We start from the raw sequence: 19,092 nt of genomic DNA on the forward strand, positions 1-19,092 counted from the left end.
TTAAAGAAAAACTTTAACAGTTAAATAAAGATAATATTATAAATAAATAAAGCCTTAATCTTCAAAATAGATAAATTAGTACCATAATAAATTAAATGGAAATTTGAATCTTGCCAGTGCTACCCATTCGAATGCATTCATCGAATTTGTTGTTATCGATAAAAGAATAAACAGAAAAGTTTCTAAAACTGTTTAGATTATCCAAAAGTTAAAATAAATAAATATTTCATTAAATACGTATCTTCTGAAATAAATATATTTAATTTAGGAACCTAATTTTTAAAATAAAAAATGGTATTAAAGAGATTTTGTGTCATCATAACCTGGTCACATTGCTGTGTACAAAACGTGTTGCGGCAATATTTACCAAAATAACTGAAAGATGGTTGAGCTGGACGGCTACACAGGTATAGAACATCTAAATCACTCTTTTATATCTCCTAATAATGGTATATCGAATTCCAGTGGTTCCCCTGCGGACGGCGCCCGACGTCCAACATTGCCACAGCATATACATGCGGGAGCACTTCATTCGCCTGATGGACCCCAACAAACCAAAGGGTCGCACGCTTTTCCTGCTTAACGTTCCTCCTTATGTGACCGAGAAGAGCCTAAAGACGTTCTTTAGCCAGGTGGGCACCATAGAAGCCGTAGAGTTCGCCGCCAAACCCGGCAAGGAGGAGACTATCAAATGGTATGAAGGCGCACAGGAACCCTTCTCCACCACACGGCCGCCCTTCGTCTTCAAGGTGGCGTACGTGGTGTTCGAGAAGAGCAGCAGCATTGGCAAGGCGCTGGCCCTAAAAAGCATCGACCTATTCAAAAGTAGCGGCGAGTGTACCATCAAATCTGGCATGGAGCTGTGGCACGAGGACTACGAGAAACGATTCCTGCTTAACGCCGAAAAAACGAAGGCGCAGATCCGGAAGTACATGATCGCGTACGACAAAAGAGAACGGGTAGCAGCTGAAGCAGCCAAAAACAGTGAGGCCGATGCCGACGGGTGGGTGACCGTCGGAAAGGATGGCCGGAACGCCGGCTTCGAGCAGAAGGAGTCGGTGATCAATCGCGTGGAACGCAAATTGGCGTCGGACAAGAAGACCAAGGAGCTGAAAAACTTCTACACCTTCCAGATTCGCGAGAGTAAGATGCAGAACATCGTCGAGATGCGCAAGAAGTTCGAGGAGGACAAGCGAAAGATCGAGCTGCTGAAGCAGTCGCGTCGCTTCAAACCATTTTAGACCATACTCTTAGGATTAAATCGAATAAAACTTCTTTATGATACACTCACGAAACACCCGAGCCGGTTGACTTGACCGGCAGTAAATCCTCATAAATTCGGTGGTGCCATTGACACTTTTGCCGCGACCAAGCCTGGCCTGGACTGGCCGGGCCAAAAATTCACAGCCAATGCCATAACTTATAACTGGTCGCAGTCAGAGGCGGCCATAAAAGCGCATAAAAAGCGAACAAAAAGAAAGCCAAATTGACGGTGGGGAAAGGAAGAAGACGGCCAACAACAACCGCTGAGCTTATTGTGTGATAATCGTGTATGGTTTATGTTAATTTGGGAAATGATAAAAATATTTCGCTTATCAGTTTTAATCATCATAATCGTCGCTGTGCCGTCGTCGCAGCTTACGGCTTGCGACGATCTCCGCAACTCGTCCAGTCTACGCACAGCACGCGATCCCCCGACCCCAATTTGATGTATGCATTTCAGATAAGGTCCAGGGGTGGATTAGGTGGGGATATTAAAAAAAAAGTATATTCAAAACATATAATTTTTATGGATTGTGAACAAATTGTACATTTTTAAAAGCTATACCTCTAACTAAACTATAGTTTAAGTAAAAATATTCAATGGTTTATGAATAAGTAGTACCATAAATTATACTTTTTATTCAATTGTTTCTATTAAATCTAATTAATATAAATAATCAAAGTAATTTTAGTACGCCCCTGACTTGTGGCGTGGCTAATGTGGCGCGCGTAAATTTTCGAGGCATCTGCAAGAGACCCTTGGTAACCCGAGTACCCACGGAGGCTTGGAGTTCTTTTGGTTGTTCGAGTCGTCGTCGGGTCCGGGATTGGGGTCCGATGGTATTGCTGGTGCCGTTGTTATTGTTGGCCTACTGTGGAGCCTAAAGACAGCATCACATTCATAATTTCTTCCGATTCGTATCGTTTTAAACATTTTAAATTGATGAAAATGCGATAAATCATAATCGCCAATGTCGGGACCAGGCCCAGACACTCGGGACACTTGGGGGAAACCTCGCTGGCAAACCCTGGCAACACTCGGTACCATGTCCGGGTGATGGAACGATTTATGAGCCTTTAATATTATAAAGTGTTAACGGAACGAGTTATTAAGGTAATATGAATGCGCATAAGTTAATAAAGGCTGGAAACGATTAGCATGGGCGGTGGTGGCAGCACAGCGATGCATCGTCTAAGGTTGCATTTAGGTAATCGCCAAGATGTGGCACCAGTATCAACCTCGGCTTGGCTCGGCTCTACAAGCCAACCTACCAGCCAGCCAGCCAGCCGATCGTCGGACACACAAGATGTCGAAAAATATAACATGAGCCGACCACACGTATGTCTCCCATGCCGCACAGCTGGACACCGGGCTCAGTCCTCAGTGCTCCGGCCGTTCGATGAGATCGCTGGGCGTCCAACGAGAAAAAATAAACAGACTCGCCATATCTTGTGAGCAGAGCAATCAATAAATTTGAACACATGAGCGGACGCGAACGTAGACGGCACAACAGCCCAGCAACATCAACGATGGAACAACCGAAAACAACAGAATTACAACCAGGGCGATAAGTGCCATGACGACTGATTGGACAGGATGGATGGCCCATTGACCACGGAAACTGAAAGTGAATGATTGGAGACTAATTTATTTATGAAAGGGGTTAACTGAAAATTACGCCTAATTGTGGGATATTCCCACCAACATGCGGCAACAATCGGTTTGATGTTATGTGCAACATTTTTAATTATCTCCATTAAACATTGTATTTTCAGAACAAAACTGTATTCAAACCAGCTACTAGAGTCCTTAAATGATAATATAAGCAATATATCAATAAAGTTAAGGGTTTTAACTAAAATATTTTCAAAGAAAAGTCCTAATTGCTCAAACTTGATGTACGTTCTTTAAGTTCAATTTAAATTGAAACTTTTTGTATTAAAAAAAACGTGATAAACTACAATATTTTTGGTACAATAGGCTAATAGTAAACCTCTCGAGGAGCTCCTCCTGTTTCCACAACAACAACTAATAACAATCCCCAAAATTGAACCACGACGAGGTGTCAACATCATCGGTTATGATAGGCTCCCTGCGAGCCGTCGAGGGACCGTATAAATTGTAACGCCGGGCTCCAGCTATAACTTCGCGGTAGCGTCTCATTGGCGTCCGGGACATGTGCAGTTCCATAAGATCCCAGTCATTAACATCACGGAAAACGGATCTGATCATGTGCATCCGGCCCAAGAGCTCTGTTTCCCGTATTCCCTCGTATCCACGTCCAGTTCGGGCCCGAAACGTCTTGTAGACCTCGCTCTGCTGCTTTGTCTCCGTGGCAGTTTGCAACTCCTTCCGATACAGGGCCCGGATGCCTCTGCCCAGGTGACGGATGTGCTCGAAATTGCGAACGTTTAGGCCCACCAGGGAAACAGCGTCCAAGTTTAGAAGCTTATGTCCATCGATATAGTTCTCTCGAAACGTTTGCTGCAAGGATGCAAAGGAATTTTTAAATGATATCTTATAAAGACCCTGCAACATCTATTCTAAAATGTCAACAGAAGAGTAAAGTTCAAGGATTAAAATTCATTAAAAGCAGAGCCAAGAATTATATATTGCTCCTGAAAGTCATTACATCAGTTACCTTACCTCATACTCGGGGTATCCAAAATTGCGCAACCATTCGGCAACATCGTTAATGCTCCACTTGAAGACCTCAGAACGAGCTTGAGAATCCACCACAGCAGCACAGAGATTGAAAAGTGAATCCGGACTGGCCTTAAAAGGAAGTGGAACTTCCAAATCATCGTACTCCACCTCCGGGAACATGTAGCTAGGATATCGGAAACAAAAATCCTCCTCATCGCCTTGGGATGGGGTTTCACAAATGTCCGGACTATCCATATCCCTGACACTGCGCTGCAATGGCGTCGGTATCGAGGAGGACGAAGACGAGAACGACTCCATTCAAGCGGACCAGACAAGAAGTACTGTGCCTTGGTTAACCCAAATTTAGTTGCCTCACAACGCTTTGGTTGCGGTTTGGTTCCCCTCAAGAAGAAGTGGCTTTCGTGTCTGTTTACGTTGTTTGGTTGCTTTTCATTTGTTTCCTTTTCATTTATTATATGCCCTACTTCAGGAACTTCAAGACTTCCAGACATCGTGCGAAAATAAAAGTTATATTGCCAGGCGTTGAAAATGTTTTTTTTTAACCTTATATGCTAGTGTTCAGGACATGAACAATTCCTTTTGCTAAAAGTAAACAAATGTGAAACCCACTTTAAGTTTTTTTTTGTTATGGAGTTCGACATCCTCCAAAATAAATTATTCCAAATATTTATTCATCCTTAAGAAATATTTATTTTTAGACAATTTCCAATATTCCGATACCTTCCGGTGAGGTTCTTAGTTCCATTTATTTTTACTGTGATTGCATTTGCATATCCCTCCACCACAATTGTGGTGCTAGGGATGTTTGGGTACCAAATCCTCTAAAACCCAGGTGGGTGGTTTTGATGACGAAAAGTTTGTTTGGGGAACTCAGTCACGGCAGAACGCTTGTAAATGACACGAATATTGTTTAACACTTTCCGAATTTTCACTTTATTATGAAAGGTACTCACCCATAGAAGATAAAGGGGGATTATGATTTTATATTATTTCTGTACAAGTACGAATTTGTAACGTAAAACACAAAAATCTCAGGAGACAGCATGCATTAGTTAATTTAAAAAAGGACCTGAGAACTATGAGTACCTTAAGCCATAGTAGCGGGTATCTTATAGTCAAGAATCTCAAATCTTGCGTGCCTAAGGATTTGTTTCCTTAAACCTTACAATGTTTGCTCACAATGACTTAATGGCGCAGAAAATTTGTTAAAGCATGCAATGCATATTTCCGATTGGTGTCACTTCTGTGATTGTGGTTTTCATTAGGGTTTTAAAGGGTTACGAGCACAATAACCCACATTGCCCACTCTCCGAAACGACAGTAGACAGCTTGGAGCTGTTGGAGTCTCCATGAGATCGGTAAATCCCGCGCCAATTAACCCCCAGCCCACAGAGCAAGAGAGATGCCGCATCGGCGATACGAGTTTTGTGTTTTTAGACTCCGCCCCCTGGGAATGGATGCCTCGCATTGGCCAGATGCTGCCAAGCCATGGCCTCTCCGTAAGTTGGGGGCGCATGGGAACCGGAATCGCTGGAATGGGTGTGTTTGGTGTGTAGAGGGAATATAGGAACATATGGAGAAATCGGTAAACAAATCTCAGCGGCGATCGAGGAAACAATCTCCGGCCGAGCAAATGACACAGCGGTGTGTTTGTGTGTAAACAACCAAGCCAAACTGTATGGCAAGTATCTCATCCGTGTGTGGTTACAGTGGGTCTATGGTTTAGACTCTAAACTAGAATTCTATAAGTTTTAAATCTAATATCTAGAATAGGTTACACGGACATGAGTACTAATTTGAATGAATGGTAGCTCCCAGTGGAGGTTCAACTTCATGAACAACCCATAGAGACTCCCCCAAATAACCCTTTAATAGTCTTGCCCCACTGTAAACACCAGGAACACACAATCCAGTGAGATTTACCTAAACGCCAGACTTTTTTCGTGTAGTATGCGCCGCCAACGGCAATCGATCGATCGCTGTTGGGTTTGCTCCCGGCCGGTTCCGATCAGTTCTGTGTGGGCTGTCTTCCAAAGCGGTTTAAAGTCGACGGAGTGCTGGTCCTAGTCCAACCCATAATATCGCGTTTTCCTCACCTTACCCATCCAATGGAATACATATGTACATAGTGATCCTTGCTGATTATAATTAAACGGAGAGATCGGCTTTCCTTGATCGTATCTAACTGATATCTTGCTAGTATTACCGAGTGATGTTACTTCACGAGAGTGCCGCTAGCATGGAACAGAGTGTGCCCGAGAATCTGAGCACTCACGTATACAATGAGTGCGAAGTACAATCCTGTCGGGACTCGCCTGCCAAAAAGTTGACCCCCAGTCCACCACCCGCTCCCGTTCCTGCCTCCACATTCACATCCCCTGCCAGCACCACTAAGGTGAAACTCAGTTTCAGTGTCGATAGACTACTGGGCTCAGATCCCAGCGGCAGTCGCAACCCATCTGCGTCCTCCGTGAAGTCGTGTTGCGATGGCAACATCTTCTCCTGCTGCTCTTATCCGCACTGTTTCAACCAATCTGGTGCAGATGCCACTAGGCTCGGATATGTTCCGATCCCAGCTCCTGTTCAGACCACAGCAACGCATCCGTTTCCCTACGCCGGACTCGACAAACTGTATCCCAGCCTGTATCCGGATTACAAGTCAGTGATGAGGCCATTGCCCATTCGGCCAGCAGATCATGGTAAGAAATTGTTAGAATAATAAGATAGTTATTGGTAGGATTCAGTTTGGTAGATATTCAATACAATAGATTTAGTAAGAATTTTGGAAAATCAATTCTTTTATCAGAAAATTAAATGCCTTGAAAAAAGACAAACTGACAGTAAAGAAGATGGACGTAATTATTACACTTGGTGTTTGCTCAATATAAATAAATAATGTTCATAAAAACAAACATAATTGCTTTAAAAATCTAAAACTTTTGAAAAATATTATAACTTTAAGACAATGAAAGTTCCCATCCTTTGGAGCCCCTATAACTAGGCAACAAAAAATGTACATTGAGGCTTTGATTTCCGGTACAAGTACGGGGTATAAATAGTCATGTAATGTCTGTTTTTTTTAAATATCTGGCAATGCTATTTTATTAATATAAAGTTGATCAAATTAAGACTACAATTTTGAGCAATACATAATACTCTTCGATTCAATTAATAATGGGAATTTGAAAGGAATTTTCGCATTTGCCAATCAAAAATTGTGGCGGGCTTTTGAGCTCATTCTCACATTTATAGACTTCAATTACCAATGGCAGGAAAATTACAAAGGAAAATCGAAAAATGAAAGCGGAAAACGCGCATTCCCGGAAAAGCAAGCGGGAATTCTTAAGATCAGAACAACTGCAATCGAGTGTTTTTTTTTCGATTGGAATTATTAGTTCATCTGTGGCCATATTGTGAAATATTCCTGGGGGCCAGGCCAACTGTACGATAATCATTGTTTGTTTGTTGAAACCGCCAAAGAAAATATTTCAATAGATTTTTGAATGATGCTTTTGTTAAGGGCTGTGTATATATGAAAAACAAATAGATTATATTGGGAGTCGGCAAGGAGATTGTTTATCATTCAGAATGATGAATATCATACGCCTTGTTGGCTTTCCTTATTTGCTTTTTTATACATTTTTGAGGGATTATAACGAAATAAGTCATTCTGATTTTAGATTTGTTGAGAAGACAGCTATCTAGTGTACAGCAAGGTTTAAGTTTCATATAAAGGGTTTTCGAAAAGAAAAACTCTTGTGATCATTATCCTCGAAAAGAAAGTGAAGCATGTTCCTCAAACTTATTTTCTTCTGATTCCAGAAGAAAACTTTAAAAAAGAAATTAAAATTTAGAAAATTTGTTTCAAAATAAGTTTTCAAACAAAACCCCACGCAATAAGTTCTTACAGGTTAATGATTATACTTTCCAAATCATTTGTAAAAATGTTAAAACTAATTAGCTCCTACTTGATTTAATAGAGCATCAATGAAAATTATGAATATTTAACAAATTAACAGAACCATGAACCATATGAAAATGGTACACTTGCCATTTCAGAAAGGAGAATTCGAATCCAAATGCTTTCAATCAACAGCAGAAAACGCAAAGAAACAAACAGCCTTTGAAGGCGTTTCATCAATCCTGCGGACGCATTAAATAAATTAAATTCAAAAGAAACAGTACGATTAACAAAAATTTATGAACAAATTAAGAATCTGACTTTAAAAATAAACTTGGGGCGTAGGGAACCTGGAAGGAAGGCCGATGATTGGATCGGAATTGTGAGAATAATTTGTTTATTTGCTTGAGCAATTGGGCCGTCATTTATGGTCCGATTCAGATAGCTATCCATCTAATTGCTTTCTATAATGAATTGATCCGCTGGCAATATGTTGGCTTTGAAAAATAGAATGTGGCATATCAGAAGGAGTCTGAGTCTCAGCCGTAATTCTCAGAGATTGATAGGACGACACGGGCCGAAAACTTGGGAATACTTAACCCAAGAGGCTAGGCTGCCGTTTCAGTGAATGACTGACTGACTCACTGGCTGGTTGGCTGGCTGAGGAACTGAACAAATGACTAATTGAGCAATTGAATGCGGTATTTTTAGGGGCCAAGCCAAAGGCCAACTATTTACACAGGCACCCACTGGGGTGGCCTTTCCAGCAGAAGGAGAAGATGGAGATGGAGAAGCCTCTGGCCCGGCTACCTGCCGCGTCCAACTTGCTTCGCCCATTCGCCCCTCGGAAGATGCATTCCATGATGGATTGATCGCCTCGTATCGCACGTCATAAAATCGTGGCCAATCCAGATAACTTTGCTTCTCCAGATAGCATTCCCCCCCTATATTCCGTCTGATCTGACTTTGTATCTGTATCTGAGGCTATTTGTTTCTGTTGCCAGTTCCGCTCCGTGTTGAGTAGTTTGTTTGATTGTTTTTGGTTTTTGGCTGCCGATCGACGGATCGATCGATCGATCGATGGCTGCGGCTGAAAACATTTATCTGTGATGAAAACGCGGTCTGGGAAACAATCTGGCGCCGTGTGTCTAATTAATTAACCATTTATATGTTAATCCAATTGTTAGCTATGCTCCTGCAGTGCTCAACGATTTAAGGCCAATGATGGGTATTGGAAACTTTTTTATATTTTTCAAGATTCCCAACAGCAGGGCAGAGTCGTCTTTATCAATTACACTTGTCCGAATCTTCAAAGTGGCAGACACAGTCGTATTAGGTTTTATTGCATGACGCGAAGGGGAAGATTTTGTTCATGATTAGTTATTTTAAGCTGAAAAATTATGAATAATAAGAAGGTGGCTCGGATATAGTTAATACTAAAAGTTTTTAAGAGATTCCATGGCAAAACTTGGGACATTAATTGAATAAAGGTAAAGTATTATCCTTTAATTCGTTGAAGTATTCCGCACAAGAATCATATGAGTATGGACAATAATTTGAATAAATATTGACAATTGAAAGATAATCGATCTACAAAAAGATCAAGATACTTCGCTTAAGGATAGGATGATTTATTTGTCTTAAGGGATTTAAGTTATGATGCAGAATGGTACAGAATTCATTAACAAATCTTTTAAGGTATTCGATTCTTAAGAATTGATTTTTAAAATACAGACATGGCTTTGAATACCAAATTCACTGTTTTTGCAAGTCCATACTTCCATAACAACTATTTTGAAACAAAAGGATAGTATGTTAACTGTTAATGCTGATTAATGGAGAATCGATCTAGATATTCTTTAAAGTTTAAAGTATTTATATTTGAATAATCGCTGTAAAAAGATTTGTAAACAATGTAGCAAGGGTGTAAAGTTCATCGTTAAGAATTCCTCGGCAAGTATTCGCAATGCCATAAATTGGGAAAAGAGTGCAAATAAATCGATAAGTGCTAAACAGAACCGCAGATTTACGAAACACAAACATACAATATATCCTCGGCAAGATGCATCCGCATCCATGCAGGCGGAATTTCGAGTGATTTAAGATGGGGGTTCGAAATTATCACAACTCATTAAGATATAGACCGGGCCACAAGATTGGCGCTCAATATTTACAAATGTATCTGAATGTCGGCAATTAAGAAGTTGGCGCTGTGCGAGGGCCTGTGCATCTCTTGGATACTCGAGGGAGGTGTTGAAAATAGCTGGAAACTCATTATAACAAACCGCCGATAGTTGACACAAACCAAATGCCTAAAGGCCAATTAAGGCGTTATTATGCTAGATACAGATACAGAAATGTATCTTTGTATCTACATATGTATCAAGTGCAATGCATTTCCGTTGCAGTGTAAATAGACGCGAACAAATAGAGTGTTTTTCTTGAGTAAATAAAACACTCGGCCCGCAAAACAATTAGACGCATGCCGAGAGAGCCCAAAATGAAAACGAAATTTACATAGCAACTCGTTTATGAAAACGCCAATAAAAAATGCATAAACTAGTTTAATGCCTGCAACAAAACAAGAATCGTATTTGTACCTACTTAAGATACGCAGATATTTAAAAAACATTTAACAAAAAAAATAGTATTGGCCATCGGCCTCAACCTCGTATGCCCCATGTCGTGTTCGATTACCCCAAATAATTTTCGCCTTTCCAGAGGTAATTGTGGTGTTTTTGTTGTTGTTCTGATTCTCATTCCTGGTAAACAAACAGACCGCCCCGCATCCACAAAAATACCTCAATGATTATTTCCAATTAAGTGAAAATTTTATTATAAACAAACTCATTTAAATATTTTCAACGTGCGCTTCATTGAACAAAATAATTTACTCAAACAACGAACGAATTCGAATTTCATATTTTTGCTGTCGAAATAATAATATTATTTTCGAATTTTCTTCCCTCTTGACTGCGATTTCTGTAAATAAGGAAATGCGTAAATTGAACTTAACAAAGAATATATTATTTCCCGCGGATATACTCTGCAATTAGTGAAGGAGGATGTGCCCTATAAGTAATGGGGGAGCTTGCTTTATAAAAATAAATAATCTAAGAATTGTGTAAAATATGCTGCCATACGTGGGTGTACAAAAAATATTCTTTCGCAAGAAAATAAGACTTATAGTTAAAAAGAAGCAATTTAGTATAACTTATTGCTTTCCTGTTCCTTTGATTAATATCTTTTGGACTTTATAGGGCTATTTTCTTCTAACTTTTAGATGGTAGAAAGCTAAGGGATATGTTAACGTTTTCCAATTCTTCTCTTCCATTAGTTAGTCCCACCTATCCCGCATTGGCCACAAACGCTCTGCTCCGATTCCATCAACATCAACAGCATAAGCCGCCGGTCAGTCCATCAGCTCCTTTACCGGGAGCGGCGTTGCTGGCGCCTCTTCACCACAGTCTGAAGAGCCTGCAACAGCAACGATTCCTGGGCAAAACCCAGCAGCAATTGGACAATATTTCCGCTTCAGCCGGAGCAGGCAGTCTTCAAAATTTGAACACCTCTAATCAGTCGAATGGAGGCGGAGGCAGTAGCAGCAGCAGCAGCAACAATAATGGGAAGCGGAAACGCTCTTGGTCACGAGCCGTCTTCACGAATCTTCAGCGGAAGGGTCTTGAGATTCAGTTCCAGCAGCAAAAGTACATAACCAAGCCCGATCGCCGCAAACTGGCTGCCCGGCTAAACCTCACAGATGCTCAGGTGAGTGGGGAGAAGGTGTTTCCAACCACAGGGAAATTAACTTATCACCTATTTCGTTATAGGTCAAGGTGTGGTTCCAAAATCGTCGCATGAAATGGCGGCACACCCGGGAAAACTTGAAAAGTGGCCAAGAGAAGCAGCCCCACCAGCAGTCCATACCACCCCCGGGAGGAGCCGGCGCCGGCGAAACTGGCTCAAAGCCAAGTGGAACGACCCAAGAAGTCCTGGACTTTAGCTCCGACAGCTGCTCCAGCGTAGACCTAAGTGAGGAGGCCGACGATGACGAAACCATGGAAATTGATGTGGTGGAGTAACCATGTGGTCTGAGAACCAAAATCTTCGAGAGAAATGCCATTTAGATGTATTCGGATTGCTAGCAATAATGTAGATACTGCAAACAAAATTAATTTATTAAACATTCATGATAGGATTACATTTATATGATTTATATTTATATTCTATTTATTTTTATAATAAAACAAAAAGTAAAGAAAAATTCAAAATTGATCCAGAACGAAAACTTTTCAATCACTTTGGTTTGAATATTTTAGCCATTTTTTCAAACTAGAATTGGGCTAAGGTATGATTGTGAAGAGTGGACAATATATTCAGATTGTAGATAGAAAAAAATCCTAGATGTTATGACTGTTCATAAGGCCTCTTCAGCTTCATAACACAACTTCTTATGACCTTAACTTGGTTATTACCTGTTTGATTAGCCAATTAGCTTTCTTACCTTTGAATAATCATCACTTTGAATAATCATCTGAATACTATTTTGACCAGTTTCCATCTTTCCGTGCCCATCTTGACCATCTTACTTGTTTATGAATGCAAAGGATTTAATTCTTATTCACAATTCATTATTAGACTAAGATAAACTTCCTATGAAAAACACAGTACTTGCCATACGCAATGCAAAATAAAATAAATGCAAAAAGTCGGAACAACAAACATTGGAAAAAATTTAATTAAGGGAATACCGCTGCGATCAGCAGAATATGAAACTCTACGACGACGATGAGACCTTCTCTAATCAAGACGACGATAAAAACCGATACCACTAGAATGGGTTGAATGGGAAATGGTTATAGACACTTGGTCAAGCGGGACAGGGGGCATGGGGCTGGGTGTTGGGGTAATTAGACAAACAGTGGCAGCAAACTGTTGATGCACGACATTGAAATATAACACACAAACAGTTTATTATTTTTATTATGCTCTTTTGAGAAGAAGTATATTGTCTTTCACATCAAAGATATATTAAATATCTCTTCTATCTATATATCTTTTTAAAGACTATAAATTCCAGTTAGTAAATCTCTATTTTTATGTATTTTTCTTATTGTAAACTTATGCTTGAAACTAATCTCAAGTCTTAAAGTTTATTGGCAAGAGTATAATGTCTTCGTCTTAAAAAAAAGAAACTTTCGTTTAATTCAACTTGGGTTATATTCGCTGATGCTCAGTTTCGTACGGCAGGGCCCAGAGAGCGGTTCAGTTTCTGCTTAAGTGGCTCACGTTCTTGAACCAAATAATGGATTAATTGTGGATTTCATATAGATAATAAAGAATTATCAGTTTAAAAACAAAAAGGATACTGACTAAAAAACAAGCCATGGGAAATACACAGACGCGTCCATTGGAGAATCGTGGTTCTGCTTCTCGAAGAAGTAGTAAGTAATGGGATAAAATGATAATATATAGATATTGTATCTTCTTTGAAATACTTTTATCAGGCATTCTGTGGAACTTCAGATATCCAACAAGTAGTGTTCGAAATCGAGAGGATTTATCCGTGATGGTCCACAACTCCCGGATGAGCATTACCGACTGGCTGGATCTTCTAGAACTGCAGCAGTACGAAGGTTTGAAAGTCTAGTCTACCCATTCTGCCCCAGATTCCACTATATCCTCCTCTTTTGACCAGGCAACCTGCAGGAGTTCAGCAACGTGGACGATGTAGTAGACATCACCGACAAGGAGCTAAAACGGTGTGGGGTACGTCCTGCCCATCGCCAGAAGATGTTCAATAGTCTTCTGGGTGTGCGAGCTAAACGTCGACAGTCCATGAATATAGAAGGTAAGTCTATGAATAATATAACTGTATATCACTTAATTTAATCACCTCTAAGCCTTATCACATTCAGGCGGTCTGGATTCAGGAGCAAGGGGAGTACCAATGCGCAAAAATTCCTGTCCCATGGTTTATCTTGGAGACAAGTCACTCGAAATGACTAAAAATAATGATAACCGATGCAGTGTTATTACTACAAAAAGCGGAAAAGTTCTTAAGCAACTCCAGTTCGAGGAGCATTCTCCCATGTGAGTAAATGGAAACTTAAATGATCAGGGATTTGTGAAAAAAGTACCAACCGGCAAACCAACCTACAAATAAATCCCTTTTCCAACTTCCCCTTCATGTGGGTATGTTAGCTCACGTGCATATATTTCAATAACAAAAAAAGTGCGCATGCCCCGCACAAAAAATTTCCCTCAAAACCCGCACGTAGAGCATACCTAACAGTCAACAACCCCCATAAGGACACCGCACTCGATGTAAGGACATCGTTGTAGCAGTTCAGAATAAAGTGTCGCAAAGTTCAGACAACTTCAGAATAATACGCCAGGCCTTTAAATTTAGTTTTCTTTTTGAGATTTTGTTTCTGTGATAAAGAATATAAAATAAACTTCTTAAATACAAGAATCTTTAAGTTATTCTAAAGGAATCTAACATTTATATCTAAAGGATATTAGGATAGGGTGCGGCCTAGCCAAAATTTTCGGTGATTAGAAAGCAAAATGGGCGTAGCAGGTGAGTGATATTTAATAAAGAATCCTTTTCAATCTACAACTATTTCAAGGTTTGGGTTTAGTATTTAAAGATTAAGAATATGAATACATTCATAAACTTATTATAAGAATAGTACAACTTTTTACTACAGTCTTGATTGTGTTTTTGTACTTGAACTTCATAAAAAAAGTTGTGCATGTACCAGCGACTCGAACTCGCAGGAGAAAATGTCCCAAAGACCGCCTTTTTAGGGGGTAATGGCCGTGTTTGGCTCTAAATTACCCAAAATAAGGATAACTCTCACCTCCTTCATACTCACAATTTCCGGTTATCCCACAGCTACGAGGAACTGAGACCGCGCTCGAAGTGCAACAGCCCGCATTGGACGACTGGCGACTCCGAGATGGACAACCAGGACAGCAGCACTGCCTCCACTCCGCAACCGAATGGCCAACCCAATCCCGGCGATCAACAGGAGGCCTTGGCCCTGAAGAAGGCCCTGGAGTGGGAGCTGAGTCTGGATGCTAGGGAGTTACGATCTCATGCCTGGTACCACGGAGCCCTGCCACGGCAGAGGGCCGAGGAGATTGTGCAACGCGAAGGTGACTTCCTGGTCCGCGACTGTGCCTCCCAGCCGGACAACTATGTTCTGAGCTGTCGCAGCAAGGCAGCTGTTCTGCATTTTGTGCTCAACAAGGTGAGTTTAGATTTATCGGGAAACTCAGTCCCATTTCATCGCATTATTTTTATTACAGTTGGTCCTTCAACCGGAAACTGTTTATGAACGCATCCAGTATCAGTTTGAGGAGGATGCCTTCGACACGGTACCGGATCTGATCACCTTCTACGTGGGATCGGGAAAACCCATCTCTGTCGCCTCAGGAGCACTCATACAGTATCCATGCAACCGGACCTATCCTCTCTCCTTCTATGGCCACAAGATCGTCGGGAATCAGCTGCACACCCAGATGCTGGCGGGTCTACGCGGACTGAGCCCTCTCAGCTCGCCCATGGGCAACGGAGCAGGACTGCCGAACAGCGTTCCAGGAGTGTTCAACTTCGAGAGCCCACAACAGCAGCCACTAGGCGGAAATCCCCAAAGCTCCCCTCCTCGGGTGCGTCGTGAAGTTCCACCGCCTCCGCGGCTGCCAGGAAAGAAACAGCAGCGCTCCCAGAGCCTGACACCAGCCCAGGCCATGGTGGTGAGCAACATAAACAAAATGCAAGAGCAGCAACAGCTCCTGGCCAACGCCAATGGCAATGGAATGGCGCGCTTCCAGACGATTGCCAGGTGCAATCCCACTAGTGAGCTGCACCTGGAGAGCAAGTTCTCCACCCACTCGCTTCCAAGAACCAGCACTTCCGCTGCCCATGAACTGCGCCAGCAAGCTGCGGCCCGAATTTCGAGTCTGGCCAGGAACTGTAGCCTAGACTTGACGGAGGACACTGGACCGCCGAGCCCGCCTCCCAAGCCACGCAAGGAGGCGGTGGCCGCCGTTCTGGCCTACCAGGCCAGTGGCTCGGACTCGGGGAACGGCTCTGGAGACTCTGCCCTTGGAGATGCCAGCGAGGTAAGCATCCAACGAGGTGTTGTCATCAAGAATCCCCGGTTTATGAGCAGCTCAGCCTCCAATGGAACATTGAAAAGCTTCACGGACTTTGATGCTCTAGCCTCTGAGGAACAGCTTTTCGCTATGGCCATTGAGGAGATTAAACCAGTAAGTCTTATAGACTTCATTATCAGAGTTCCACTTAATAACGCATAATTTTCTCCCTCAGACCAGCAAGTTTGATTTTGAAAACTTCAGCACTCTCTTACTGCCATCCGTGGAGAACAAACCTCTAGACGGTGATGCCCTAAACACCTTCAAGATGATGCTTTTGGAAACAGGTCCAAAGCTGCTGGCGGAGCACATAACCCGCATAGACGTTGGCCTCTTATTGGATGAGCCACCCAACGAGGACGACTACTATCTAAGTTGCTCGGGACTGGAACTACTGACTTTGCCCCATGGAAAAATCATTCGGGAGGACATTATCGAAAGGACACAGTGCATAAAGCTTATGGTGGCTGTGACCATACTCACCTGTCAAACGGATCTCGATCGCGCGGAGCTACTCAGCAAGTGGATCCAAGTTGCGGTGGAAACCAAGACTGCCTTGGGAAATCTGTTTGGATTCTGTGCCATCATGTTGGGGCTGTGCATGCAACAGGTGAGATCCGTATCGATATTTTTATATCTGAACTACTAATGCATGTCTTTATGTACTCCCTTAGATCCAAAAACTAGATCAGGCCTGGCATATCCTGCGGCAACAGTATACGGACAGCGCATTCACCTTCGAGGCCAAGCTGCGTCCCACATTGAGCAGTATGAACGAAGCCTCCAATCCCCAGGCTCCGAATACAACCGTTCCCCATGTCCTACTCTACTCCCTGCTGATCGATCGTCCTGTTTTGGACATCCTAAATTACACGAACATCGACGATCGTCCCACCTTGTATCACACCTGCATTGCTCCCTGGGAGTCCAAGGCCGATGACTTCGGAATGACCATCAATTACCAGCACTTGGATGCGTCACGCGGCTTCCTAAAGAACTTGGATCTATATCGAAAGAATGCCAAAATCATTCTCGAAGATGCCAGCACCCGGATGGATGAGCTACTGTCAGACGCTTTTCGGTTAGTAAACTTAAAATAAGATTCAAAAACGACCTATAACCCTTTGAATTTCATTTACAGAACTGAGTTCCACGTTAAATTCCTTTGGGGCAGCTCCGGGATCACTGCCAAGGCCGTCGATCGTCACAGCAAGCTGGAGAAGGTGCTAAGCCTCATGGCTGACAAGTTCAGCATGATGGCCGAAAGTAATAGGCAATAATCTCTAATCTCTGACCCGTCAATAACCTCTTTCTGTAACCAATGAGTTATGAGAATCAATCACTTTTCTCCCAAGTCCATGTTTCTATATAACCATCTCCGATTGCCGATTAACCCTCCGCCAATTTAAAATTCTTGCTGTCTCTACCTCAGCCTGAGTATTTAATAATTAAGCAGATACACAGAAGCACTTTATGTTACAGTTCAAATATTTATTAATCCTTAATTAAGAAAAAATTAGATATACTTGCGTGAAATGCAACGTGACATGGAATCAAAATAGAAGCCGATAATTATATTTATTTTGTCCAGGAGAAACCTCACACTTCAACGCACTACTAAAGTCTCTCTATAACAATTATCAATACTATACTATATTAAATATTCTACTATAGATCGGACAATATATACTAATCAAAGCATCGTATACACACTCTCGCATAATTATATATCATTCCATGAACACTGGGAATACATAATTTTGCAATTATATAAGTGATACTGCAGTAAAGATAATGCAAATAAATAAATAATAAACACTAAGGGAAAATAAAAAGATTGCCGGTTTTTTTTTTTTTAGTTTTTACATTCGATTGTGGGACTTAAACTAAAGATTTAGTTGCCGCATAAGATTAATAGATCGACCAAAATATACTTCAATGTTTTACAATTTTGACGAAAATTATAATATTTTAGTTGTAATGGAGAATGAAAATTTTCATAGTTCTTTAGACGGCGATGACTATATCTTGGCCAATTTTCACCCGATTCTTGAGCGGAATACCTTAAACGATTGGTATATCAATTCTCCACCATTTTGCATCAAAATCTGAGAGCGAAATATTTTTTAGATTTTTTGTTAAAATTTCTGGGTGCTCCCCTTTCAAAATCGGAAAAGTGCATGGAAGGACATTTTGGCCCACGGCGATGGCTATATCTTGGTCGATTTTCACCCGATTCTTGAGCGGAATACCTTAAAAGATTTGAATATCGATTCTCCACCATTCTGCATCAAAATCTGAGAACGAAATATTTTTTAGATTTTTTGTTAAAATTTCTGGGTGCTCCCCTTTCAAAATCGGAAAAGTGCATGGAAGGACATTTTGGCCCACGGCGATGGCTATATCTTGGCCAATTTTCACCCGATTCTTGAGCGGAATACCTTAAAAGATTTGAATATCGATTCTCCACCTTTTTGCATCAAAATCTGAGAGCGAAATATTTTTTAGATTTTTTGTTAAAATTTCTGGGTGCTCCCCTTTCGAAAACGGAAAAGTGCATGAAAGGACATTTTGGCCCACGGCGATGGCTATATCTTGGCCAATTTTCACCCGATTCTTGAGCGGAATACCTTAAAAGATTTGAATATCGATTCTCCACCATTCTGCATCAAAATCTGAGAACGAAATATTTTTTCGATTTTTTGTTAAAATTTCTGGGTGCTCCCCTTTCAAAATCGGAAAAGTGCATGAAAGGACATTTTGGCCCATGGCGATGGCTATATCTTGGCCAATTTTCACCCGATTCTTGAGCGGAATACCTTAAAAGATTTGAATATCGGTTCTCCACCATACTGCATCAAAATCTGAGAACGAAATATTTTTTAGATTTTTTGTTAAAATTTCTGGGTGCTTTCAAAATCGGAAAAGTGCATGAAAGGACATTTTGGCCCATGGCGATGGCTATATCTTGGCCAATTTTCACCCGATTCTTGAGCGGAATACCTTAAAAGATTTGAATATCGGTTCTCCACCATACTGCATCAAAATCTGAGAACGAAATATTTTTTAGATTTTTTGTTAAAATTTCTGGGTG

General features: G+C 41.3%; 4 protein-coding genes across 5 annotated transcripts; 3 read left to right on the plus strand and 1 right to left on the minus strand.

Annotated features, from left to right (window-relative positions):
• Nucleotides 1-308: 308 nt before the first annotated feature.
• LOC6497113 (ribosomal RNA-processing protein 7 homolog A) lies at nucleotides 309-1,896 on the plus strand. The gene is made up of 2 exons (XM_001962694.4): nucleotides 309-407; nucleotides 466-1,896. The coding sequence occupies exons 1-2, from the start codon at nucleotides 383-385 to the stop codon at nucleotides 1,239-1,241; spliced, it is 801 nt and encodes a 266-aa protein (XP_001962730.1). The 5' UTR covers nucleotides 309-382; the 3' UTR covers nucleotides 1,242-1,896.
• An 844-nt stretch (nucleotides 1,897-2,740) lies between these two features.
• On the minus strand, nucleotides 2,741-4,534 carry LOC6498404 (sterile alpha motif domain-containing protein 15). The gene is made up of 2 exons (XM_001962693.3): nucleotides 3,911-4,534; nucleotides 2,741-3,748 (listed from the first exon to the last, which is right to left on the minus strand). The coding sequence occupies exons 1-2, from the start codon at nucleotides 4,226-4,228 to the stop codon at nucleotides 3,293-3,295; spliced, it is 774 nt and encodes a 257-aa protein (XP_001962729.1). The 5' UTR covers nucleotides 4,229-4,534; the 3' UTR covers nucleotides 2,741-3,292.
• Nucleotides 4,535-5,846: 1,312 nt separating this feature from the next.
• LOC6497114 (homeobox protein H2.0) lies at nucleotides 5,847-12,107 on the plus strand. Its single transcript, XM_001962692.4, has 3 exons — nucleotides 5,847-6,630; nucleotides 11,170-11,600; nucleotides 11,663-12,107. The coding sequence occupies exons 1-3, from the start codon at nucleotides 6,144-6,146 to the stop codon at nucleotides 11,912-11,914; spliced, it is 1,170 nt and encodes a 389-aa protein (XP_001962728.1). The 5' UTR covers nucleotides 5,847-6,143; the 3' UTR covers nucleotides 11,915-12,107.
• A 967-nt stretch (nucleotides 12,108-13,074) lies between these two features.
• On the plus strand, nucleotides 13,075-17,479 carry LOC6497115 (breast cancer anti-estrogen resistance protein 3 homolog). Of its 2 annotated transcripts, XM_014906034.3 has the most exons (9): nucleotides 13,075-13,276; nucleotides 13,340-13,468; nucleotides 13,531-13,683; nucleotides 13,736-13,925; nucleotides 14,734-15,091; nucleotides 15,150-16,112; nucleotides 16,174-16,608; nucleotides 16,673-17,079; nucleotides 17,140-17,479. In XM_014906034.3, exons 1-9 carry the CDS (start codon nucleotides 13,219-13,221, stop codon nucleotides 17,276-17,278), a joined length of 2,832 nt encoding a protein of 943 aa, XP_014761520.1. In that variant the 5' UTR covers nucleotides 13,075-13,218; the 3' UTR covers nucleotides 17,279-17,479. The 2 variants fall into 2 exon arrangements, with proteins under 2 accessions (XP_014761520.1, XP_032311287.1); XM_032455396.2 differs by lacking the exons at nucleotides 13,075-13,276; nucleotides 13,340-13,468; nucleotides 13,531-13,683; nucleotides 13,736-13,925 and adding an exon at nucleotides 14,087-14,415.
• Nucleotides 17,480-19,092: the final 1,613 nt, after the last annotated feature.

Source organism: Drosophila ananassae, chromosome 3R (genome assembly GCF_017639315.1).
Source record: "Drosophila ananassae strain 14024-0371.13 chromosome 3R, ASM1763931v2, whole genome shotgun sequence".
Classification (NCBI taxonomy): domain Eukaryota; kingdom Metazoa; phylum Arthropoda; class Insecta; order Diptera; family Drosophilidae; genus Drosophila; species Drosophila ananassae.

Bases quoted from the DNA above. Each gene is read 5' to 3' on its own strand.
- LOC6498404 (XM_001962693.3), bottom strand. From the start codon at position 4,228: ATGGAGTCGTTCTCGTCTTCGTCCTCCTCGATACCGACGCCATTGCAG. The intron at 3,749-3,910 runs GTAAGGTAACTG...GCATCCTTGCAG, and splicing joins TTGGATACCCCGAGTATGAG to CAAACGTTTCGAGAGAACTA.
- LOC6497114 (XM_001962692.4), top strand. From the start codon at position 6,144: ATGTTACTTCACGAGAGTGCCGCTAGCATGGAACAGAGTGTGCCCGAG. The intron at 6,631-11,169 runs GTAAGAAATTGT...CTCTTCCATTAG, and splicing joins CATTCGGCCAGCAGATCATG to TTAGTCCCACCTATCCCGCA. The intron at 11,601-11,662 runs GTGAGTGGGGAG...ATTTCGTTATAG, and splicing joins TAAACCTCACAGATGCTCAG to GTCAAGGTGTGGTTCCAAAA.
- LOC6497113 (XM_001962694.4), top strand. From the start codon at position 383: ATGGTTGAGCTGGACGGCTACACAG. The intron at 408-465 runs GTATAGAACATC...ATCGAATTCCAG, and splicing joins TGAGCTGGACGGCTACACAG to TGGTTCCCCTGCGGACGGCG.
- LOC6497115 (XM_014906034.3), top strand. From the start codon at position 13,219: ATGGGAAATACACAGACGCGTCCATTGGAGAATCGTGGTTCTGCTTCT. The intron at 13,926-14,733 runs GTGAGTAAATGG...GTTATCCCACAG, and splicing joins TTCGAGGAGCATTCTCCCAT to CTACGAGGAACTGAGACCGC. The intron at 16,113-16,173 runs GTAAGTCTTATA...TTTCTCCCTCAG, and splicing joins CCATTGAGGAGATTAAACCA to ACCAGCAAGTTTGATTTTGA.